General features: G+C 42.6%; 1 protein-coding gene across 5 annotated transcripts in view; it reads right to left on the bottom strand.

Moving 5' to 3' along the window:
• LOC106573992 (cyclin-dependent kinase-like 5) overlaps window positions 1–27089 on the bottom strand; it is a 101472-nt gene that overhangs the window by 20806 nt on the left and 53577 nt on the right. For 4 of the 5 annotated variants that reach the window (XR_006759793.1, XM_045697535.1, XM_045697536.1 and 1 more), the window contains exons 13-14: window positions 10612–10731; window positions 4261–4366 (exon numbers count right to left, since the gene is read on the bottom strand). Coding sequence is in view for 4 of the 5 variants with exons in the window: in XM_045697535.1 (XP_045553491.1) it covers window positions 4261–4366; window positions 10612–10731 (226 nt within the window). In the remaining variant the exon portion in view is untranslated. The remainder of the gene's footprint in view (window positions 1–4260; window positions 4367–10611; window positions 10732–27089) is intronic. The other variant, XM_045697538.1, reaches the window with a different exon arrangement.

The raw sequence follows: 27089 nt of genomic DNA, 5'->3' as shown, positions 1-27089 counted from the left end.
TGGTTTTAAATTTGGCGCTCTGATGTGTCACTGGCTGTTGAATAGTGCGGGACGATTTCGTCCCACCTACCCTAGAGAGGTTAAGAAAATATTTACTAAATAAACTAAAGTAAAAAATAAAATAAAAAGTAACAAGAAAATTACATAAAAATAACGAGGCTATATACAAGGGCTACCGGTACCGAGTCAATGTGTGGGGCTACAGGTTAGTCGAGGTAATTTGTACATGTACGTAGAGGTAAAGTGACTACGCATAGACAATAAATAGCGAGTAGCAGCAGTGTAAAAACAAAGGGGGGCGGGGTGTCAATGTAAATGGTCCGCGTGGCCATTTGATTAATTGTTCAGCAGTAATATGGCTTGGGGATAGAAGCTGTTAAGGAGCTTTTTGGACCTAGACTTGACACTCCGGTACCGCTTGCCGTACGGTAGCAGACATAACAGTCTATGACTTGGGTGATTGGAGTCTTTAACAATTTTTTGGGCCTCCTCTGACACGGCCTAGTATATAGGTCCTGGATGGCAGTAAGCTTGGCCACAGTGATGTACTGGGTCATACGCACTATCCTCTGTGCTGATAACACAACCCACTGTTGTGTCGTCAGCAAACTTAATGATGGTAAGTTTGGCCTTCCCTGTGGCTCAGTCGGTAGAGCATGGTGTTTGCAACGCCAGCATGGTGTGTGCAATGCCAGGGTTGTGTGTTCGATTCCCACAGGGGGCCAGTACAAAAAAAATGCATGAAATTAAATGTATGAAAATGTATGAATTCACTACTGTAAGTCGCTCTGGATAAGAGTGTCTGCTAAATGTAAATGTAATGGTGTTGGAGTCGTTCTTGGCCACACAGTCATGGGTGAACAAGGAGTACAAGAGGGGACTAAGCATGCACCCCTGATCGGCCCCAGTGTTGAGGATCAGCGTGGAAGATGTGTTATTGCCTACCCTTATCACCTGGGGGAGGTCTGTCATGAAGTCCAGGATCCAGTTGCAGAGGGAGGTGTTTAGTCCCAGGGTCCTTAGCTTAGTGATGAGCTTTGTGGGCACTATGGTGTTGAACGCTGAGCTGTAGTCAATGAACAGCATTCTCACATAGGTGTTCCTTTTATCCAGGTGGGAAAGAGCAGTGTGGAGTGCGATTGCGTCATCTGTGGATCTGTTGGGGCAGTATACGAATTGGAGTGGGTCTAGGGTTTCTGGCATGATGGTGTTGATGTGAGCCATGACCAGTCTTTCAAAGCACTTCAAGGCTACCAACATGAGTGCTACGGGGCGGTAATCATTTAAGCAGGTTACCTTCGCTTTCTTGGGCACAGGGACTATGGTGGTCCATTTGAAACATGTAGGTATTACAGACTCGGTCAGGGAGAGCTTGAAAATGCAGTGGTGCAAATTGCTTAAGTAAAAATATACTGCTCAAAAAAATAAAGGGAACACTTATACAACACAATGTAACTCCAAGTCAATCACACTTCTGTGAAATCAAACTGTCCACTTAGGAAGCAACACTGATTGACAATACATTTCACATGCTGTTGTGCAAATGGAATGGACAACAGGTGGAAATTCGAGGCAATTAGCAAGACACCCCCAATAAAGGAGTGGTTCTGCAGGTGGTAACCACAGACCACTTCTCAGTTCCTATGCTTCCTGGCTGATGTTTTGGTCACTTTTGAATGCTGGCGGTGCTTTCACTCTAGTGGTAGCATGAGACGGAGTCTACAACCCACACAAGTGGCTCAGGTAGTGCAGCTCATCCAGGATGGCACATCAATGCGAGCTGTGGCAAGAAGGTTTCCTGTGTCTGTCAGCGTAGTGTCCAGAGCATGGAGGCGCTACCAGGAGCCAGGCCAGTACATCAGGAGACGTGGAGGAGGCCGTAGGAGGGCAACAACTCAGCAGCAGGACCGCTACCTCCGCCTTTGTGCAAGGAGGAGCACTGCCAGAGCCCTGCAAAATGACCTCCAGCAGGCCACAAATGTGCATGTGTCTGCTCAAACGGTCAGAAACAGACTCCATGAGGGTGGTATGAGGGCCCGACGTCCACACCCTAACCCTAACCCTAACCCAACACTGTGCAGGACGTTTGGCATTTGCCAGAGAACACAAAGATTGGCAAATTCGCCACTGGCGCCCTGTGCTCTTCACAGATGAAAGCAGGTTCACATTGAGCACATGTGACAGACGTGACAGAGTCTGGAGACGCCGTGGAGAACGTTCTGCTGCCTGCAACATCCTCCAGCATGACCGGTTTGGCGGTGGGTTAGTCATGGTGTGGGGTGGCATTTCTTTGGGGGGCTGCACAGCCCTCCATGTGCTCGCCAGAGGTAGCCTGACTGCCATTAGGTACCGAGATGAGATCCTCAGACCCCTTGTGAGACCATATGCTGGTGCGGTTGGCCCTGGGTTCCTCCTAATGCAAGACAATGCTAGACCTCATGTGGCTGGAGTGTGTCAGCAGTTCCTGCAAGAGGAAGGCATTGATGCTATGGACTGGCCCGCCCGTTCCCCAGACCTGAATCCAATTGAGCACATCTGGGACATCATGTCTCGCTCCATCCACCAACGCCACGTTGCACCACAGACTGTCCAGGAGTTGGCGGATGCTTTAGTCCAGGTCTGGGAGGAGATCCCTCAGGAGACCATCCGCCACCTCATCAGGAGCATGCCCAGGCATTGTAGGGAGGTCATACAGGCACGTGGAGGCCACACACACTACTGAGCCTCATTTTGACTTGTTTTAAGGACATTACATCAAAGTTGGATCAGCCTGTAGTGTAGTTTTCCACTTTAATTTTGAGTATGACTCCAAATCCAGACCTCCATGGGTTGATAAATTGGATTTCCATGGATTATTTTTGTGTGATTTTGTTGTCAGCACATTCAACTATGTAAAGATAAAAGTATTTAATAAGATTATTTCATTCATTCAGATCTAGGATGTGTTATTTTAGTGTTCCCTTTATTTTTTTGAGCAGTGTACTTGAAAGTACTACTTAAGTAGTTTTTGGGGGTATCTGTACTTTACTATCTATATTTTTCACAAATTTTACTTTTACTTCACTACATTCCTAAAGAAAATATTGTACTTTTTACTCCATACAATTTCCCTGACAACCCAAAGTACTCGTTACATTTTGAATGCTTAGCAGAACAAGAAAATTGAGAAATTCACGCACCTATCAAGAGAACACGTGGTCATCCCTACTGCCAATGTTCTGGTGGACTCACTAAACACAAATGCATCTTTTGTAAATAATGTCTGAGTGTTGGAGTGTGCACGTGGCTATCTGTACATTTTAAAAACAAGAAAATGGTGCTTCTGCTTTGCTTAACATAAAAAATTGTAAATGATTTACACTTTTACTTTTGATACTTCAGTATATTTAAAACAAAATACTTTTAGACTTTTACTCAAGTAGTATTTTACTGGGTGACTTTAACTTCATTTTCTACTCAAGTATGACAATATGGTACTTTTTCCACCACTGTGAAAATGTCAGTGAAGACATGCCAGTTGGTCCGCGCATGCCTTGAGTATATGTCCTGGTAATCCGTCTGGCCCCGTGGCTTTGTGAATGTTGACCTGTTTAAAGGTCGTCGCTCACATCAGTTACGGAGAGCGTGATCACACAGTTGTCTGGAACAGCTGGTGCTCTCATGTATACTTCAGTGTTGCTGGCCTCAAAGCGAGCATAAACGGCACTTAGCTCATCTGGTAGGCTCGCGTCACTGGGCAGCTTGCGGCTGGGTTTCCCTTTGTAGTCCGCAATAGTTTGCAAGCCTTGCCACATCCGACGAGCATCAGAGCCAGTGAAGTAGGATTCAATCTTAGTCCTGTATTGACGCATTGCCTGTTTGATGGTTCGTCTGAGGGCATAGCGGGATTTCTTATAAACGTCCGGATTAGTGTCCCGCTACCTTGAAAGCGGCAGCTCTAGCCTTTAGCTCGGTGCGGATGTTGCCTGTAATCCATGGCTTCTGGTTGGGATATGTACGTACAGTCACTGTGGGGACAACGTTGTTGATGCACTTACTGATGAAGCCGGCAACTGAGGTGGTGTGCTCCTCAATAGCATGAATCCCGGAAAATATTCCAGTTTGTTCTAGCAAAACAGTCCTATAGCCTAGCATCCACGTCATCTGACCACTTCCATATTGAGCGAGTCACTGGTACTTCCTGCTTTCGTTTTAAGTCACACGTACCTTTATAGAAGCTGTAGCCCTGTGTATGTGCTAATAGAGATAAGTCACATGTACCTCTATAGAAGCTGCCAACCCTCCTGGGCATGGACTCACTGTAGATGATGCGGTTTTCTTTAGAAGAGACTCCGTCCTCTGGGTGCTGCTCATGGAACATCCCCACCTGGACAAGGTTAGGGATAGGACAGAGAAAGGAGGACAGAGTCAGACAGACAGACACAGAGTAGGCTTGACAGACTGACCGGAAAAGTATAACCTCTAATTAGTATCATGTTGATAAATCTAAATCTGGTATCATGATGGTAACATTATCCTAGAAACGTGTTGATAACATTCTCCCAGGCAGAGACGTGGTACAGTATCTACTATGATCTTTTATTTATTTAATTTTATTTAACTAGGCAAGTCAGTTAACAACACATTTTTACTTACAATGACCGCCTACCCGGGCCAAACCCTAACCAGGACGACGCTGAGCCTGGAATCGAACCAGGGTCTGTAGTGAAGCCTCTAGCACTGAGATGCAGTGCCTTAGACCGCTGCTCCACTCGGGAGCCCCGCCATCTAATTAGAGGTACAGTATCTACCATGATTTGATAAGTGGTACAGTATCTACCCTGATCTAATAAGAGGTACAGTATCTACCATGTTCTAATTAGAGGTACAGTATTGTCATGACTCTCCTGTAAAGATCTGAAGGATCAGGTTACAGTGGGTCCGCTCTATAGTGCCCTCTCTCTCCCACAGAGGGGGAAAGGGGTGAAGTTGGCCATTTTATGACGGTCATAAATACCTTGTAGAAACTCTGCCTTTTGGCTCTGCAGGAATGAGGGGAAAGAAACCTCTTTGTTACAAGGAGATTCCTCCCGCCAAAACGGTAACATCAAAAGGTTGAATAATGAAACAATATTTCTGTAATCCAAACAGTTGGAATTGTCCGTGGGTACCGAAAGAACAATTATGTCAGATCAGTTGTTGTTTTGTGATCTCATTAAGAACGGTATAACCACATAACTGTATCTCAATATGTATATTTCCCAGTTATCAGATTGTAACGACGTGCGCTGAGAGTCGAGAAGCAAGTTCAGGGAGGGAGTGCTTTAATAAATGAATGGAACATAACACAAAACAAGAAACTCGAACAGCACACAGACATGAAACAGAAACATAAACAATGACACCTGGGGAAGGAACCAAAGAGTGACATATATTGGGAAGGTAATCAGGGAAGTGATGGAGTTCAGGTGAGTCTGACGACATGCGCATAGCGATGGTGACAGGTGTGCGCCATTATGAACAGCCTGGTGACCTAGATGCCGGAGAGGGAGCAAATGTGACACAGATTTACATCTAAATGTTGTGGAACTTATATGATTAAATATGAAACTATTTGCGAGAAGATGAAATGTGATGTTAGCCTTCTAAATGAGAATTGTTTTTCATATAAAAGTTTTAACCAGTCAGTGACCACATCCACGTGAGCACAGACATTATGTTGTCATGGAATGCCCCTTTTGCCAGAGTTTATAAAAGGACTCGCTAACAAAATTTACATTAGACCAAAGAACGTGAGAAAGCAGTCCACACGCTGAAATGGTTGCCATTTCAATGGAGACCAGTTATGTGAAGCGCCAGCTGAATATTTTACAAATGGTGAAGAAATGTAAATCTCTAGAGACCTGTACATTGCCGGGTTGCTACGGGCGTGTAAAATGGTTCTAGCTCTACAATAGACCAGCGTGACCGACAGCGTGAGCTGAAAGGTACGAAATGGTTAGAAACTCTGAAACTCTCTATCGAAGAAAAGAAGACTACACAGGAACATTCAGTCTGCAGCAGTCTGCAGTAAACTCAACCGAAGACTAGAAGACAAAGAACAATTTACTCTCACCACTATAGATACCTCTATTCTAATGGACAGAACCCGCTGAACATTGGGGGTTAGACCTCTGGAGGATCCGTTCTCACAGACACTCCGAAACCTACTACAACTACAAAGGACATGGTGACCTCTAGTGGACAACCAGAGGCTTTATGTCGAATTACTCCCCGTAGATGGATCGAGTGTTTTCAAGAGAGAGACAGCAAAGACATACACATGTAAATATGTACATTGCAGAGTTCATGTGCAAAGTATTCACATTTCCATGAGCATAGTTATCAGCTATCTGTACGACTTTGTCTCTCCCTTTCCCTCTCTTTTGAATCTGCCATTTTGTGTAACAAAATCTAATAAGAGGTACATTATCTATGAAGATCTAATAAGAGATGCAGTATCTACCATGATCTAATTAGAGGTACAGTATCTACCATGATCTAATTAGAGGTACAGTATCTACCATGATCTAATTAGAGGAACAGTATTTACCGTGATCTAATTAGAGGTACATTATTTACCATGATCTAATTAGAGGTACAGTATCTACCATGATCTAATTAGAGGTACATTATCTACCATGATCTAATTAGAGGTATCTACCATGATCTAATTAGAGGTACAGTATCTACCATGATCTAATTAGAGGTACATTATCTACCATGATCTAATTAGAGGTATCTACCATGATCTAATTAGAGGTACAGTATCTACCATGATCTAATTAGAGGTATCTACCATGATCTAATTAGAGGTACATTATCTACCGTGATCTAATTAGAGGTACAGTATCTACCATGATCTAATTAGAGGTACAGTATCTACCATGATCTAATTAGAGGTACAGTATCTACCATGATCTAATTAGAGGTATCTACCATGATCTAATTAGAGGTACATTATCTACCGTGATCTAATTAGAGGAACAGTATTTACCATGATCTAATTAGAGGAACAGTATTTACCGTGATCTAATTAGAGGTACAGTATCTACCATGATCTAATTAGAGGTATCCACCATGATCTAATTAGAGGTACAGTATCTACCATGATCTAATTAGAGGTACAGTATCTACCATGATCTAGTTAGAGGTACATTACACCATGATCTAATTAGAGGTGCAGTATCTACCATGATATAAGAAGAGGTACATAATCTACCATGATATAGAGTTACAGAATCTACAATTATCTAATTAAAGATACAGTATCTACCACAATCTAATGAAAGTTATCTACCATGATCAAATTAGAGGTACAGCATCTACCATGTTCTAATTAGGGGTACAGTATCTACCATGTTCTAATTAGGGGTACAGTATCTACCATGATCTAATTAGAGGTATCTACAATGATCTAAATAGAGGTATAGTATCTACCATGATCTACCATATTTTTTGAGGTATCTACCACGGGACCGGCGAGCTCACAGAACATGACCGCTGAGTGCTGAGGAGCGTAGGGTGTAAAAATCATCTGTCCTCGGCTGCAACACTCACTACCAACTTCCAAACTGTCAGCACAAGAACTGTTCGTCGGGAGCTTAATGAAATGGTTTTCCATGGCTGAGCAGCCGCACACATGCCTAAGATCACCATGTGCAATGCCAAGTGTCGGCTGGAGTGGTGTAAAGCTCGTCCCCATTGGACTCTGAAGCCGTGGAAACGCGTTCTCTGGAATGATGAATCACGCTTCATCTGGCAGTCCGACGGACTAATCTGGGTTTGGCGGATGATAGGAGAATGCTACCTGCCCCAACGTATAGTGCCAATGGTAAAGTTTGGTGGAGGAGGAACAATGGTCTGGGGCTGTTTTTCATGGTTCGGGCTAGGGCCCCTAGTTCCAGTGAAGGGTATTTTTAATGCTACAGCGTACAATGACTTTCTAGACGATGACAATGCCCCCATGCAGAAAGCGAGGTCCATACAGAAAGGGTTTGTCAAGATCGGTTTGGAAGAACTTGACTGGCCTGCATAGAGCCCTGACCTCATCCCTAACAAACACTATTGGGATGCGAGGCAGGCCTAATCGCCCAATGTCAGAGCCCAACCTCACAACGCCTCTCCCCCGGTTTGACCTAGATAGTTTGTGTGTATGCATTGATGTGTAGGCTACATGTGCTTTTTTAAAGAATGTATGTAGTTCTGTCCTTGAGCTGTTCTTGTCTATTGAAGTTCTGTATTATGTAATTCTGTATTATGTTTCATGTTTTGTGTGTACCACAGGAAGAGTAGCTGCTGCTTTTGCAACAGCTAATGGGGATACTAAAAAAAATACCAAAAACCCCTGTGGCTGAATGGAAGCAAGTCCCTGCAGCAATGTTCCAACACCTAGTGGAAAGCCTTCCCAGAAGAGTGGAGGCTGTTATAGCAGCAATGTTCCAACATCTAGTGGAAAGCCTTCCCAGAAGAGTGGAGGCTGTTATAGCAGCAATGTTCCAACACCTAGTGGAATGCCTTCCCAGAAGAGTGGAGGCTGTTATAGCAGCAATGTTCCAACATCTAGTGGAAAGCCTTCCCAGAAGAGTGGAGGCTGTTATAGCAGCAATGTTCCAACACCTAGTGGAAAGCCTTCCCAGATGAGTGGAGGCTGTTATAGCAGCAAAGGGGGGACCAACCCCATATTAATGCCCGTGATTTTGGAACGAGATGTTCGACGAGCAGATGTCCACATACTTTTGGTCATGTAGTGTATCTACCATGATCTCTCGCAGAGCAATGGACCTTAGAAAGACATCTAGCTGCAACACTGAATTTCCAGAGGGCTATGGCCAAATATTGAATTATTCAGAGCAAAGCAAAGCCAACAGAGAAAATGAAGCAGCATCAGAAGCACAGACAGACAGACAGACAGACAGACAGACAGACAGACAGACAGACAGACAGACAGACAGACAGAGCCCCCTAGGCACAACTACGACAACATAACCAAAATAAATGGGCCTCCTGCAGCTGTCACACGATGGGTATGTACACAGTCAATGGTAGGCTTCGAGGGGACTCCTATGGTAGGTACACCTATAGCTCATCTCTTGGCAGTAATACTGTAAACTACTTTATCACCAACCTCAACCCAGAGTCAATGCATGCACAGTCAGCCCACTGACACCCCTATCAGATCACAGCAAAATCAGTCTACTTAGAACAGAGCAATACTCAATCATGACGCATCAAAGCCAAAGGAACTGAATAATATTAAGAAATGCTATAGTTGGAGTGAAAGTAGTGTGGAAAAATAGCAAAAAACAATTAGGCAACAACAAATTCAATCCCTAATAGTGAATGTGTAAACTTGGCAGTAGAAAACCGAAACAGTAGATTTTACGTCTCAGCTTCTCCACGCGCATGACTAAACTATAGGCCTTCACCTGGGCCATCTGCTCTTATTCGCTCCCCTTTCACAATAGAAGCCTGAAACAACTTCTAAAGTCAGAGCCGTCCAGAGTAGTGATGCTGGACGGGCGAGCAGGTGCGGGCAGCAATCGGTTGAAGAACATGCATTTAGTTTTACTTGCGTTTAAGAGCAGTTGGAGGCCACGGAAGGAGAGTTGTATGGCATTGAAGCTCGTCTGGAGGTTAGTTAACTCAGTGTCCAAAGAGGTGCCAGAAGTATACAGAATGGTGTCATCTGCGTAGAGGTGGATCAAAGAATCACCAGCAGCAAGAGCGACATCATTGATGTATACAGAGAAGAGAGTCGACCCGAGAATTGAACCCTGTGGCACCCCCATAGAGACTACCAGAGGTCCGGACAACAGGCCCTCTGATTTGACACACTGAACTCTATCAGAGAAGTAGTTGGTGAACCAGGCGAGGCAATCATTTGAGAAACCAAGGCTGTTGAGTCTGCCAATAAGAATGTGGTGATTGACAGAGTCGAAAGCCTTGGCCAGGTGGATGAATACGGCTGCACAGTAATGTCTCTTATTGATGGCGGTTATGATGTGCCATCACAGCAGCAAGATTTGTGACGTGTTGCCACAAGGGCAACCAGTGAAGAACAAACACCATTGTAAATACAATATACCGTATTTATGTTTATATATTTTCCCTTTTGCACTTTAACTATTTGCACATAATATTATATTTGTAAAGTCTTTATTCTTTTGGAACTTTTGTGAGTGTAATGTTTACCATTAATTGGTATTGTTAACTTAACTTTTGATAATTATCTATTTCACTTGCTTTGGCAATGTAAACATATGTTTCCCATGCCAATAAAGCCCCTTAACAAAGAACGAGAGAGAGGCCTTTAATTGAATTGAGAGAGAGAGAGAGCGAGAGAGAGACAGGGAGAGAGAGAGACAGAGAGAGAGAGACAGAGAGAGAGAGAGAGAGAGACAGAGCGAGAGACAGAGCGAGAGAGAGAGAGAGAGAGAGATAGAGCGAGAGACAGAGCGAGAGCGAGACAGCGAGAGCGAGCGAGAGAGAGACAGAGACAGAGAGACAGAGAGAGAGACAGAGACAGAGAGACAGAGAGAGAGAGAGAGAGAGAGAGAAATGTTGATGGGAGTAGGATCTAACATTTCGGACCTCAGTGGTTTTCTGTCTCTGAGTGTGAAATGAGTTGGTGTTGTCCCTCGTTGAGTCCCTAATAGGTGGCCTGGTGTGGGGGGTCGCCTCACTGGGTGCCGGACCCTCACTGCTCTGTAGCTGATGGAGAGACAGAGAGACATACAGAGAGCAGGAAGCATGGATGAGTCTTAACACAGAGATAGAGCAGCAGACACACTGGAGAATAGGTTATACATTATAGTTGTGACTATATTAGGTTTTCAGCCAGCAATGCATGTAAAAGTGAGTTTTTCCCCTAGTCATTTCCAGTCAATCTCCATATTACGTAACAAAATTAGGCACAACGATTGAGAACTAAATTCCCTAAATGGTCAGCAGATGGCGCCGTATCCACTCGCTAGTTTTCTTGCTGGAAGGACGCATTCTCCTGTATGGATTCTCTAAGAAGACATTTAAGAAATTCTACAAAGTTGTCAACACTGACACGTGAATGACCGAGATAGACTACATATCAGAAGTGCCTTCCATTTGAATATCCGAGAAAGGTGTTGTTGATATTTTCTCTGCTATCTTTTACAGCAAAGAATGAAGGTAAAGCTAACTAAATTAACTAAATTACATGGGGGCTAACAGGCTAATAATATTTAATTTTGTTGAAGGAGAAACAGAAAAAGTAGACCGAATTAGGATTACAGATCACAGTCTTATTCAAAGTGAGAAATGCAGCATGTCCTCATTTCTGATCTATCTGTTCTATGTACCGAGCTGTGACGCAAAACTGAAACCTAGACACTCTCTCCTCTGCTAGCAACAGTACCTAAGCCATATTCAATATTGAATTCAAGCCATATAGCCTAAATTATTGAAATGGTATCTGTTTCGTTAGTTGCTAGCCAGGCTCCCGGGTTCACGTCTTGTCTGAGCAGCCCACTTATGGCACAAGTATGCTAGCTGGCTAGCTAAGTCGTTGTACCTTGACATTTATTGACCCTCAACACACTTCTTTTGTTCAATTATCTCAGCCATAGTCACAATTAAATTCAAGGCAGATGAACTATCTAACAGGCATGGGCTCTCCACCGTACGTAGCTAGCTAGTTAGCTAATCAAAACAATGCTCTTAAATGACATATAATAGCATAATGCCGTGACAGTTTCATCAAACGTTAGTAGAATGTTATAGCGATGTCTGTGCTTACCATGATCGTCAGTATTAGCTACTCTTTGGCCATATCTCCAATATTATTTGTAGTCTCATCACAAAATCATACACAAGTGTCCAGGCAATGTTGTTCTGCACTAAGATGGCTGTTCACTGATGTTGCAGCATCTTAGCCTGATTTATCCTGACTTTCTGGAAATTGTGTAATCAGAGCCGGTTCCAGGCATAAGTGACATAAGCGGTGGCTTAGGGCCCCTGGTCACTTGGGGGCCCGAACCAAAACATGTAAAAGAAAAAGAGGAACTCAGTGGGCTCAACTTACTATTGAAAGTAAGAATAGTAGATGTTATGTCTGTCACTGACAGTCACTCAATTAGCCATGACAGCTAACAATTGTTAGATTGCTAGTTAGTCTAGCCAGCTATCTAATCTTGTCGCAATCATGAACAAAAACCAACTGGGCACGCAGGGCATGTTCCCTGACCTCCAGGGGCCCTGACCTCCAGGGGGCCCGGTGAATAATCTGTCGATCTACCCTAATTGCTCCTGTACGTCGCTCTGAATAAGACTGTCTGCTGAATGGGCTCTCGAGTGGCGCAGCATTTCAGATGTCATGACTCTCTCTCCTTGGTGAGGATCAAAGGTGCCAGATCAGCTTTGGCACATTTCTGAAGATAGCCAGAGACCTCACTCCCACAGAAGAGGGAATGGGGGGGCTGTGCCGGTGTTGACACCTTAACACTGGGTCGTAAATTTAAGCAGGAGGAAACTTTCCCTCTCTGCCTTTCAGTATCCACCAAAGGAATGTTTTGTCTAGAGAGAGTGTGGCCCGCTTGAAAACTCTAACGTCAAAAGATTGGACATTGAAACATTATTTCTAACATAAAGAATGTGGGAAATGGTCGGTGGGGATTTAAAGAATAATACACATTCCAGTTGTCAGGTTTGCATCTAAATATGTATAACATATATGATTAAGTATGACAATACTTTTGTGAGATAATGGCTTTTCATATAAACCTGTGCCCAGTCAGTAACCACGCCCACGTGAGCACAGACATTGTGTCAGCGTGATGGGACGTCCCCTTGGCCAGAGTGCTTTAAAGGACTTGCTAACAAAATTTACATCAGACCAAAACATGTCGGGTTCCTGCTGGCGTGTAAAGTGGTCGGGAGCTGAACCCTGAATAATCAACCATTGAGACCAGACAGGGTGGAGCGGTGGCTACACAGCTGAAAATGGTGAGACCAAGCAGACGGACGGTGTAAGCCGGATGTCACAAATGGTTAAAACTGCAAGACCAAAAAGACGTGAGAATGTGGTTCACATGTTGAAATGGTTTAAACTCTACAGACCAGCTGACGTACAACGCGAGCTGAATGTTACGAAATGGTTAGAAGCTCTGAAACTCCCAACACGAGTGAAGAAGATAAAGACTAGACCAGAACATTCACAGTCTGCAGCTGTGCATGTAAAGTAGTCTAGAACTTTGACTAAAGCCACAAGGGTGAGGAACAGATCCCTCTTACCACCGTGTGGTACACCTGAAGTATCTATTCTAACGAACACTCCAAGACCAAAAGCTCTACTACAAAGGACATTGTGACTACTTCTGGTGGACAAACCAGAGTCTTACATCCCTCGATAAATTCACCATAGGACCCATCGAGTTCAACAGAGAGACAGCAAAGACATCTACGTGCAAATATATACACTGCATTTCTTATCCGAATGAGCGGTCGTAAATGTGCAAAGTATTCATATTCCCGTGAGTGTAGCTTCCAAATGTATGTACAATAAGTTGACTCTTTGTCTCTCCTTCTCCTTACCTACCCCTTCCTTTACATTATGTAACCAAAACGGTCATGCTTTTGTTAGTCCACTAGGGACCTGTTTTCATTGTATTATGTTAGTAATCAATCACCTATACCGTGTGTGTGTTCTGTGTGATGATTTTGTTAGTTAGTAAATAAATAATTCAGCCAATTTGTGTATCTTCTGATTCATCAATTAGGTTAGGGTTCTTGTAGATATCCAAGGAGTATGTGACGTTCAGAATGAGACTGATATGAGGTAATAATAATTAATAAGTGACTTATCGAGATATATATCTATATATCTTAGAGTTTAAATTGGGAGATAGTAACTCGTTAAACCATTTTCCCGTGGTGCCCCAAATTCCTAATGAGTTAATTGTTACATGATTAATTTAATCTAATAACAATTAAACATAGTAGGTAATTATTAGATGAATAACAGTCATCGGATTGATGATAGTCATGTTACGACACAGTGCAAGAGGTGTCACTACAGTCCCTGGTTCGAATGGGAGTCCCATAGGGCAGCGCACAATTGGCCCAGTGTCGTCCGTGTGTTGCTGGGGTAGGCCGTCATTGCAAATAAGAATTTGTTCTTAACTGACTTGCCTAGTTAAATAAAGGATAAATAAAAAATGTAAAAAATTATGCAATGTCAAATGTAGGTGGGGGGCCCCCCAACCAAAGGGCCCCCAAAATTCTAGAGCCGCCCGTGTGTAATTCATAAACAACTTCGCTATTGAAATGCATGCAGCAGGTGATGAGACCAGTTCCAGAAAGTATTACTATATCAAAACCTAAAAAACATATTGTAATACAGTCATCAGTACAATTCATATAAACCCACTGGACCTCCTTAGCACAGACACACAAGAATATGAAACAAATATTATTGACTTTATTTTAAATTATGATGTAATGGTGGATGAAAAACACATTGTTAAATGTGATAGCTGCAAGCTGTCTGTTTACATCCCTCTCAGTCCAACCACCAGACTGCTATAGTAGATGGAGAGAGTTTACAAGACAAAAGGGTGGGGGACTAGCTGGAGGTTCAGATCTCCTGGAGTGGTACCCTCCTGTAGCTTATCAACCAGCTAGTTATTAGAATCAGGATCTTGTGTCAAGTCTGTTGATTCCATCTTCTTCTGGTCATCGTCATTGTGGTACTCCAGCCTTCTGGGTCCTGACTGGTGTCACACTTTTCCCCCCAGCCGCAACTAACACACCTGATTAAACTAATTGCATTCCAAGAACTAGAGTTGCCCATCTCCAAGATCACCTGGAAAACATAAATACTTTCACAATTATTTTGTTTGCAAACTGTAGCAACAAAGAAAAAAAACAAGAAATGCTCTCATATCTACCCTACATGCTTGTGTTTGGCAAAGAAAGCAAACAGGTACGCGTAACAAACATGAATTGAAGTATAATGTGTTCACAGAGTTGGATCTAGTCTACATACAGTAGCCAGGGAGAGGTGAGGTGGGGAATGGGATTAGTCTAGATAGAATAGTGTTTCTTAATTCTGGTCCTGGGATTCAATGGGGTGTACATGATTGTTTTTGTCTAGAACTACACACAGCCAATTCAAATGATCCATGATTGTTTTTGTCTAGGACTACACACAGCCAATTCAAATGATCCACTTATTTACATTTTAGTTATTTAGCAGAAGCTCTTATCCAGAGCGACTTCCAATTAGTTCATTCATCTTATTTGTATTTATTATGGATCCCCATTAGCTGCTGCCAAGCTACTCTTCCTGGGGTCCAGCAACATAAGACAGTTATACACACTTTAAAAGTGCAAGAGGTAGGGTTTCAGATGGACAGGGATTCTGATGTCCTAGCTTCAGGGAGAAGCTGGTTCCACCATTGGGGTACCAGGGCAGAGAGAGCTTGGACTGGGTTGAGCGGGAGCTGCCCTCCTGTAGGGGTTGGACGGCCAAGAGACCAGAGATGGCAGAACGGAGTGCTCGGGTTGGGGTGTAGGGGCAGGTCCTCTTGCTGCTCCATAGGCAAGCACCATGGTCTTGTAGTGGATGTGAGTTTTGACTGGAAGCCAGTGGAGTGTCTGGAGGAGGGGGGTAACTTGGGAAGGTTGAAAACCAGGCGGGCTGCAGCGGTCTGGATAAGTTGCAGGGGTTTGATGGGACAAGCGGGGAGTGCAGCCAACAGAGAGTTGTCAGAAGGAGAAAAGTAGTCAATTGTTATCCGCATAGCAATGACAGGCGAAACCATGTGAGGATATGATGGAGCCAAGTGACTTAATGTATAGTGAGAATTCATCGCCAAGTGGGTAACCCACCTCTACCATCCGTCCTATTGGCCAATGTGCAATCATTGGAGAATAAAATGGATGAGCTCCGTTCAAGACTATCCTACCAACGGGACATTAAAAACTGTAATATCTTATGTTTCACCGAGTCGTGGCTGAACGACGACATGTATAATATACAGTTGGCAGGTTTTTCCGTGTATCGGCAAGACAGAACAGCTGCATACGTTAAGACAAGGGGTGGCGGTCTGTGTCTATTTGTCAATAACAGCTGGTGCGCAAAATCAAAAATTAAGGAAGTCTCTAGGTTTTGCATGATAAGCTGTAGACCACACTATTTACCAATAGTTTTCATCTATATTTTTTCATAACTATCTATTTACCACCACAAACCGATGCCGGCACTAAGACCGCACTCAATGAGCTGTATACGGCCATAAGCAAACAGGAAAACGCTCATCCAGAGGCAGCGCTCCTAGTGGCCGGGGACTTTAATGCAGGGAAACTTAAATCCGTTTTACCTCATTTCTACCAGCATGTTAAATGTGCAACCAGAGGGAAAAAAAACTTAGACCACCTTTACTCCACACACAGAGACGTGTACAAAGCTCTCCCTCACCCTCCATTTGGAAAATCTGACCATAATTCTATCCTCATGATTCCCGCTTACAAACAAAAACTAATGCAGGAAGCACCAGTAATTTGGTCAATAAAGCAGTGGTCAGATGACGGAGATGCTAAGCTACAGGACTGTTTTGCTGCACAGACCGGAATACGTTCTGGGATTCTTCCGATGGCATTGAGGAGTACACCACATCAGTCACTGGCTTCAGCAATAACTGCATCGTTGTTGTCCTCACAGTAACCGTACGTACATACCCCAACCAGAAGCCATGGACTACAGACAACATCCGCACTGAGCTAAAGGCTAGAGCTGCCGCTTTCAAGGAGTGGGACTCTAACCCGGACGCTTATAAGAAATCCCACTATGCCCTCCGACCAACCATCAAACAGGCAAAGCACCAATAAAGGACTAAGATCGAATCGTACAACACCGGCTCCGACGCTCATTGGATGTGGCAGGGCTTGCAAACCATTACAGACTACAAAGGGAAGCACAGCCGCGGGCTGCCCAGTGACACAAGCCCAGTGACACGAGCCTGGTTAGTATGTCACTAGATTGATATACTACTCAGGCTTTTATAAAGCTAGCCAGCTTCAGTTAGCTTCACATTCCAGGTCAGGCTTCATCCTTACTACTACAGTGGATATTGCTTGTCTGCCTGCCACTAACTCTAGCAGGCTTTTAACTGCGTGTGCATGTTGCACATGGCTAGTCGAATGCCAAACTTTTCATTGAGACAATGCTGAAACATCAATCCATGTGCAAGTCAGTGCTACCTTTTAAGTTGTAACAAAATCAAAAGATATTTAGCAAATTCAGCAGGCTATGCTGTGAAATAGGCTTTTAAAAGTGCTGTCTTTGGTGTGCTTAACAATGCACTAGCAGCTTTTTCCCCACTACTATTGCCCCTTCCATCCATGGAACAGCTTGTTGCGTTGTCGCATTTTGGCAATCATGGGTACACTAGCAATGGCTGCCAGTCTTGACTTGAATGGGAACCGCCATCTATGTTTATGGTTGGTTGCGGCTGTCAGTTTGCCTTTTGCAAATGTTTAAATACAATCACGCAAAAAACGTATCGTTTAGAAAGCAAATGCTGTCCTTGCTAAATGTGTAATGTGATAGGTATTTTTATATTTTTAAAAAGCACACACAAAAAAACCATTTCATTAATAGAATGTTGAATCGGTAGTCACCTTCCTCAAATGTGACCGGCCGGCTCGATTCGGTCTTATGTAGCAACATTTTAAGTTGTGTTTTTTTACATTGGATAAAAGTAGAGGGTATAAAATACAATAGAGTTGAGGAACAATGGGAAAGTAACTCTGCTTTGAAAGTTGCTAAACTTGTAACCCTACTTTTGAGAAAATGGCCCTCGAATGGTTTGTTACAAGTACTGGAAAGCTCTTCGTCTACACCCATTCAGCATCATTCACACCCTCTTAAGCCTTTGCCCCACCCATCTCTTTAAGGATTCATATGCATGACATCAGCAGCCTGGTGGTCTAAAATAGCATAACTGGTGTATTATAACACCAATAAACCCATCCGTTTAAAAATTATTTTAGTATATGTCCATCCAGCAAACCAGGCAACTAAAAGCAACTTTCTAAACTATTTTTTTGGTCTGTTTCTAGCTTGTTAACGTAAAGTTAGCTGGCTAGTCAGTTCAAATAATAACCACATATGGCTGACATCTTAACTTTAGCTAATTTGTATTAATTATTACAGGAAAATAAACTCACAACAAGATCATTATTTACAAGTTATTGGCAAGCTAATTACAGAAAACATCTTACAGTTGTGAGTAAGGCGAAATAAAAGCAGGGCATTCTACCGAAGAATGTTAGATCTTGGACACAAACTTGGTCTCGGAGGCCTAACGTTATATCCTAATTTGATTTCGGTGCAGGTCATATTGTTCTTCACATTACAGTCTCTGGTAAACACACACTATATCAAATTTACATTTACATTTTAGTCATTTAGCAGACGCTCTTATCCAGAGCCACTTACAGTAGTGAATGCATACATTTCATACATTCCCCCCCCGTACTGGTCCCCCGTGGGAATCGAACCCACAACCCTGGCGTTGCAAACACATTGCAAACACCATGCTCTACCAACTGAGCCACAGTTTATTTGTCATATGCACAGGATACAGAAGGTATAAACAGTACAGTGATATGGTACCTTGCATAGTGGAGTCTTTTCTTTAGAAATGTAGCTAGCTAACTAGCTAAACAATGAACCATAATCTCAACTCATGTTACTACCCTGCATGAATCTGCAGGTAGCTAATCAACTAGATTCAATGTTAGCTACCTAGCTAACATTAGGCTATAACTAGCAATGCAAATGGGTCTGAGATATGAATAATATTACTACAAAGATCATGCACGTAACGTTAGCTAGCGAGCCAGCCAGCTAACGTTAGCTAGTTAGCTAACAGTACGCTTACATTTTCAATGAAGACAACTTTCTGACTAAATTAAAAACACATAATATTTGAAAATGTAGCTAGTTAGACTCTCTTACCCGTATACATGGATGGATGCTTCTCTCTCTCTGTCACAGATGCCATGGTTGCCCTTAGTTTGAAGATGTCATCCGGAGACAAGTGTTTTATACAACAGCCTTCTGTGTGTTCTCTTTTCGAAAGTGAGGAGCAATTATTTTGCAGTTATTCGTGATATCTTTAAAAAAAGCCACGTTAGAAAGGATTACCTACACATACTGAGCAGCCCATGTTATAGACAGAAGGTGCTACATGGCAGACCAATCTGAACTCATCTCTCAGCATGTCCAGCCCATCCATTATATTAGCCAATCAATGGTAGCGGGAAGGTTCATGCCTTTTTCCATGGCTAAACCAACTAGGCTCTAAATGTAACAATTTTGTTAACATTTACAGATGGCATACAAGTGTGTTACTAAGGCACATGAAAGTGCAGTGTTCCAGAAGGCATTTATGCAAAAAAAAAAAGAAAAAATTGAGAAAAAAAAAAAATGTTTACGTTCAAATGCCTCTCCTGTGAAGTAGTGACATGCAACATACGCCTAGTTTCCTGAAACAAGTCACAAATAAAGGAGATGAGGACTTCGTGAGAGGGAGGGTATCTGATTTCATTGGTCCTCAACTCATGTCTCAGACACTTCATTCAGGATAAATGGAGTTAGTCCTTAGTTAGCCTACCCCGGAGCAGGTTCGTTCTGAAGGATTCATTGCCATAGAAAAGGTGGGACACTTTCATGGTACCTAAATTGAACCTTGCCTGGAAACCCAACGTTGAATTGCATTTAAAGTTTCCTCTCATGACATCTACAAGCCAGAATTTTGAATACAATTATATTTTAACATACTTTGTGAGACAATATATCCATAAGAAAGTATAATTCCATCAACTTTTCAAAGCGGTGGTAGTGCGTTCAGATTTCTATCACCTGAAGCATGCCACAAGATAAAAACACATCCTGATTCAAAACTCTAATTTCTGCCCGCGGTAGAACTGAATGCAATTCAACATCGGGTTTCCAGGAAAGTTGAACCCAGAGTTGACCAAAGTTACCTTGCTAACTCTTGAAACCTGATTTGTAGTATAGGGCTCAGGACGAAGCCCTCTCTGTTGCGGTCTCCTCTGTCCCACCGCTACAGCACTATACTCCCAGTTCACTCCCAACAAGCTGATCACCGTGTATGTGAATGCATGCATCTAGCCACACACACACACATAACTGTAAATCAACCATACACTAACACAATCTGCAAACAATTAACAAACCAATCAGTAATTAGCAAGGGGTGAAGCGGGTCACCTCCTCCAGAACCTTCTCAAAGCGGGCTCGTACCTGGGGGTTTCGCATTGGAAGGAGATGTACTAATTATTACACACACCCACGTAAATAGATAAAGGCAGGTTTCCAGTAGAACCTCATATTACAATATTGAGAAAAGAGTAAATACAAAAAAAAACATGATATTCTGTACTTACTTTGATTGGAGTTGTACTGTATTGTCAAATGTGTTGGCGGATTAAAGCTGGATATCCTTGATCTAGAAAATGTGGTAAAAATAAGCAATATCAGATCAAGACTGAAACAAAAAACACTTTGTAAATTATAGACATTTAATCATAGGACTGGATGGTTTCAAATACTAACGTTAATTAGCTAGCTAGCTAGCTAGTTGTTCTACTCATCAAGACCTTTTCAAAAAGGAAGTAAACTCGGCTGTTTACACCTAGCATTAGACAACTAGGTAGGAATCGTAGCTAAGACTTGAATGTCTCTCTGGTTGATAACGTTAACTAGCTAGGTCAAAGCAATGTATAGCCAGATAATAGTATTTCTGGCTTAGTCATAAATAGCTAGCTAGCTAAATAACTGGCTAGGTAGCTAACGTTATAACATTTAGGACATTCAGTACCAGTCAAAAGTTTGGACACATCTACTCATTCAAAGGTTTTTCTTTATTTTTACTATTTTCTACATTGTAGAATAATAGTGAAGACATCAACACTATGAAATAACACATATGGAATCATGTATTAACCAAAGAAGTGTTAAACAAATCTAAATATATTTTATATTTCAGATTCTTCAAAGTAGCCACACTTTGCGTAGATGACAGCTTTGCACAATTTTTTTATACAGAAGATACAGAAAAGCGTGCAAAGCTGTCATCAAGGCAAATGGTGGCTACTTTGAAGAACCTAAAATATAAAATATATTTTGATTTGTTTAACACTTTTTGGTTATTACATGATTCCATATGTGTTAATTCATAGTTTTGATGTCTTCACTATTAGGTAGAAAACAGTAAAAATAAAGAAAAACCCTTGAACCAGTAGTTGTGTCCAAACTTTTGACTGGTACTGTAAATGTGTTATATTCCTAACCAATTGTGTTCCTTTTGAGTTGTTTGTAACTTATTTTTTAACTTATTTTGTACATAATGTTGCTGCTACCGTCTCTTATGACCGAAAATAACTTCTGGGCTTCAGAACTGCGATTACTCACCACGGACTGGCAGATCCCTTTTTTTCCTTTAATGAGTCCGACGAGCCCAACGTGAATGATATACTGCTCTCCTGGGTACAGGCCCAGATCCCCGTCATTTGCGTGAAGAGAAGGCGGAGAAAAAGGGGCCAGAGGTCTTCCGAGAATTCATAGGCGACTGAATAAACCTTAACTTCCTTCCATTCTGCTAGCAAACGTGCAATCTTTGGATAATAAAACGATGACCTACGCAGATTATTAAACTACCAACGGTACATTCAAAACTGTAATATCTTATGCTTCACGGAGTCATCGGCTGAACGACGACATTATCAACATAGCTGGCTGGTAATACGCTGCACCGGCAGGACAGAACAGCGGCGTCTGGAAAGACAAGGTGTGGCGTACGATGTATTTTGTAAATAACAGCTGGTGCACGATATCTAAGATTTTGCTCGCCTGAAGTACAGTATCTCATGATAAGCTGTAGACCACACTATCTACCCAGAGAGTTTTCATCTGTAGTTTTTGTAGCTGTTTACATACCACCACAGACTGATGCTGGCACTAAGACCGCATTGAATGAGCAGTATTCTGTCATAAGCAAACAGGAAAACGCTCACCCAGAGGCGGCGCTCCAAGTAGCCGGAAACTTTAACGCAGGGAAACTTAAATCCGTTTGACCAAATTTCTATCAGCATATTAAATGTGCAATCAGAGGGAAAAAAAACTCTGGACCACCTTTATCTCAAACACAGAGACGCATACAAAGCTCTACCTCGCCCTCCATTTGGCAAATCTGACCATAATTCTATCCTCCTGATTTCTGCTTACAAACCAAAATTAAAGCAGGAAGCACCAGTGACTCGATCAATAAAAAAAGTGGTCAGATGTTAACCTACAGGATGGTTTTGCTAGCACAGACTGGAATACGTTCTGGGATTTCTCCGATGGCATAGAGGAGTACACCACATCAGTCATTGGGTTCATCAATAAGTGCATCGATGACATCCATCAATAAGTGCATCGATGACATCGTCCCCACAGTGACCGTACGTACATACCCCAACCAGAAGCCATGGATTACAGGTAAAATCTGCACTGAGCTAAAGGCTAGAGCTGCCGCTTTCAAGGAGTGGGACTCTAACCGGGAAGCTTATAAGAAATCCCGCTATGCCCTACGACAAACCATCAAACAGGCAAAGCATCAATACAGGACGAAGATCGAATCGTACTACACCTGTTCTGAAGCTCGTCGGATCTGGCAGGGCTTGCAAACCATTACAGACTACAAAAGGGAAGCACAGCCTAGAGCTGCCCAGTGACACGAGCCTACCAGAAGAGCTAAACTATTTCTATGCTCGATTCGAGGCAAATAACACTGAAACATGCATGAGAACACCAGCTGTTCCGGAAGACTGTGTTATCACGCTCTCCGCAGCCAATATGACCTTTAAACAGGTCAACATTCACAAGGCCGCAGGGCCAGACGGATAACCAGGACGTGTACTGTGAGCATGCGCTGACCAACTGGCAAGTGTGTTCACTGACATTTTCAACCTGTCCCTGACTGAGTCTGTAATACCAACATGTTTCAAGCAGACCACCATAGTCCCTGTACCCAAGAACACTAAGGTAACCTGCCTAAATGACTACCGACCCGTAGCACTCACATCTGTAGCCATGAAGTGCTTTTATAGGCTGGTAATGGCTCACATCAACACCATTAACCCTAGACCCACTCCAATTTGCATACCGCCCCAACAGATTCACAGATGATGCAATCTCTATTGCACTCAACACTGCCCTTTCCCACTTGGACAAAAGGAACACCTATGTGAGAATGCTATTGATTGACTACAGCTCAGTGTTCAAACACCATAGTGCCCTCAAAACTCATCATTAAGCTAAGCACCCTGGGACTAAACACCTCCCTCTGCAACTGGATAATGGACTTCCTGACAGGCCGCCCCCAGGTGGTAAGGGTAAGGAACAACACATCTGTCTCGCTGATACTCAACACGGGGGCCCCTCAGGGGAGCGTGCTCAGTCCCCTCCTGTACTCCCTGTTCACTCATGACTGCATGGCCAGGCACGACTCAAACACCATCATCAAGTTCGTTAATGAAACAACAGTGGTTGGCATGATCACCGACAACGATGAGACAGCCTATAAGGAGGTCAGTGGTGGTGGTGTGGTGCCAAGACAACAACCTCTCCCTCAACGTGATGAAGAGGATGGAGATGATTGTGGACTACAGGAAAAAGAGGACTGAGCACGCCCCCATTCTCATTGATGGGGCTGTAGTGGAATAGGTTGAGAGCTTGAAGTTCTTTGATGTCCACATCACCAACAAACTATCATGGTCCAAACACACTAAGACAGTCGTCAAGAGGGCACAACAAAACCTATTCCCCCTCAGGAGACTGAAAAGATTTGGCATGGGTCCTCAGATCCTCAAAAGGTTCTACAGCTGCAACATCGAGAGCATCCTGACAGGTTGCATCACTGCCTGGTATGGCAACTGCTCAGCCTCCGACCGCAAGTCACTACAGAGGGTAGTGCGTATGGCCCAGTACATCACTGGGGCCAAGCTTCCTGCCATCCAGGACCTCTATATTTGGCGGTGTCAGAGGAAGGCCATAAAAATTATCAAAGACTCCAGCCACCCTAGTCATAGACTGTTCTCTCTGCTATCACACAGCAAGCGGTACCGGAGCGCCAAGTCGAGGTCCAAAAGGCTTCTTAACAGCTTCTACCCCCAAGCCATAAGACTCCTGAACAGCTAATCAAAGGGCTACCTATACCCCTCTTTTACATTGCTGTTCTCTGTTTATAATATATGTATAGTCACTTTAACTCTACCTACATGTACATATTACCTCAAATACCTCGACAAACCGGTGCCCCCGCACATTGACTCTGTACCAGTACCCCATGTACATAGCCTTGTTATTTTACTGCTGCTGTTTAATTATTTGTTACTTTTATTTCCTATTTATCTATTTTTACTTAATAACACTTATTTTTATTTTTTCTTAACTTCTTAAAGCATCACTGATTAAGGGCTTGTAAGTAAACATTTCACTGTAAGGTCTACACTTGTATTCGGCGCATGTGACAAATACAATTAGATTTTATTTGGTGATTCGGAAACATAATGTTAACTTTCTCTGCTATGCAGATGACACACAGCTGTACATTCCGATGAAACATGGTGAAGCCCCAAAATTGCCTATCCTGGAAGCCAGTGTTTCAGACATAATGAAGTGGATGGTGGCAAATACTTTTAAAAGAGATGCTAGTTCTAGGTCCCAAGAAACAAAGAGATCTGCTGTTGGATCTGACAATTAACCTTGATGGTTGTACAGTCGTCTCAAATATAACTGAAGGAACTCGGCGTTACTCAATCATGGACACTTTTATTGACAGTTGTGGCTGCTTTGAGTGATGTATTGTTGTCTCTACCTTCTTGCCCTTTGTGCTGTTGTCTGTGCCCAATAATGTTTGTACCCTGTTTTGTGCTGCTACCATGTTGTGTTTCTACCATGTGTTGTCATGTTGTATTACTACCATGCTGTGTTGTCATGTGTTGCTGCCATGCTATGTTGTTGTCTTAGGTCTCTCTTTATGTAGTGTTGTGTCTCTCTTGTCGTGATGTGTGTTTTGTCCTATATTTTTATTTAATTTATTTATATTTTTAAGCCCAGCCCCAATCCACACAGGAGGCCTTTTGCCATTTGGTAGGCCGTCATTGTAAATAACAATTTGTTCTTAACTGATTTGCCTAGTTAAATAAAGGTTAAATAAAAATAAAAAATACTCTGAAAATACTCTTTTGACGAACATATCAATAATATTTCAATGCTAGTGCAATGCTCTACTTTCCGGCTACCCGGATAAAGCACTAAATAAACTTCAGTTAGTGCTAAACACGATTGCTAGAATCTTGACTAGAACCAAAACATTTTATCATATTACTCCAGTGCTAGCCTCTCTACACTGGCTTCTTGTTAAGTCTAGGGCTGATTTCAAGGTTTTACAGCTAACCTACAAAGCATAACATGGGCTTGCTCCTACCTATCTCTCCGATTTGGTCCTGCTGTACATACAGTTGAAGTCGGAAGTTTACATACATCTTAGCCAAATAAATGTATACTCAGTTTTTCACAATTTATGACATTTAATCCTAGTAAAAATGCCATGTCTTAGGTCAGTTAGGATCACCACTGTATTTTAAGAATGTGAAATGTCAGAATAATGTTAGAGAGAATTATTTATTTCAGCTTTTATTTCTTTTATCACATTCCCAGTGGGTCAGAAGTTTACATACACTCAATTAGTATTTGGTAGCATTGCCTTTAAATTGTTTAACCTGTTATGGCTAGGGGGCAGTATTTTCACGGCTGGATAAAAAACGTACCCGATTTAATCTGGTTACTACTCCTGCCCAGTAACTAGAATATGCATATAATTATTGGCTTTGGATAGAAAACACTCCAATGTTTCTAAAACTGTTTGAATGGTGTCTGTGAGTATAACAGAACTCAAATGGCAGGTCAAAACCTGAGAGATTCCTTTACAGGAAGTGGCCTGTCTGACCATTTCTTGAACTTCTTTGCCATCTCTATCTTTTACAAAGGATCTCTGCTCTAACGTGACACTTCCCACGTCTTCCATGGGCGCTCAGAGCCCGGGAAAAACCTGAATGTCGTCATCCCAGCCCCAGGCTGAAACACATTATCGCCTTTCTCAAGTGGCCGATCAAGGGACTGTGGGCTTAGGCGCGTGCCCTGGCCGCCCCCGTCTTTGTTATTTTTCCTCTGTTTGCCGAAAAGGAGATTCCCGGTCGGAATATTATCGCTTTTTTACGAGATAAATTGCAAAAAAAATTGATTTTAAACAGCGGTTGACATGCTTCGAAGTACGGTATTGGAATATTTAGAATTTTTTTGTCACGAATTGCGCCATGCGCACGACCCTGATTTACCATTTCGGATAGTGTCTGGGACGCACGAACAAAACGCCGCTATTCGGATATAACGATGGATTATTTTGGACCAAACCAACATTTGTTATTGAAGTAGCAGTCCTGGGAGTGCATTCTGACGAAGACAACAAAAGGTAATCAAACTTTTATAATAGTAAATCTGATTTTGGTGAGTGCTAAACTTGCCGGGTGTCTAAATAGCTAGCCCGTGATGGCTGGGCTATGTACTTAGAATATTGCAAAATGTGCTTTCACCAAAAAGCTATTTTAAAATCGGACATATCGAGTGCATAGAGGAGTTCTGTATCTATAATTCTTAAAATAATTGTTATGCTTTTTGTGAACGTTTATCGTGAGTAATTTAGTCAATTGTTAGTAAATTCCCGGAAGTTTGCGGGGGTATGCTAGTTCTGAACGTCACATGCTAATGTAAAAAGCTGTTTTTTGATATAAATATGAACTTGATTGAACAAAACATGCATGTATTGTATAACATAATGTCCTAGGTGTGTCATCTGATGAAGATCATCAAAGGTTAGTGCTGCATTTAGCTGTCTTCTGGGTTTTTGTGACATTATATGCTAGCTTGAAAAATGGGTGTCTGATTATTTCTGGCTGGGTAC

This window comes from Salmo salar, chromosome ssa16 (assembly GCF_905237065.1).
Source record: "Salmo salar chromosome ssa16, Ssal_v3.1, whole genome shotgun sequence".
Classification (NCBI taxonomy): Eukaryota; Metazoa; Chordata; class Actinopteri; order Salmoniformes; family Salmonidae; genus Salmo; species Salmo salar.
Note: the sequence above shows the minus strand (reverse complement) of the source record. Positions and strands in the feature narration are given on the sequence as shown.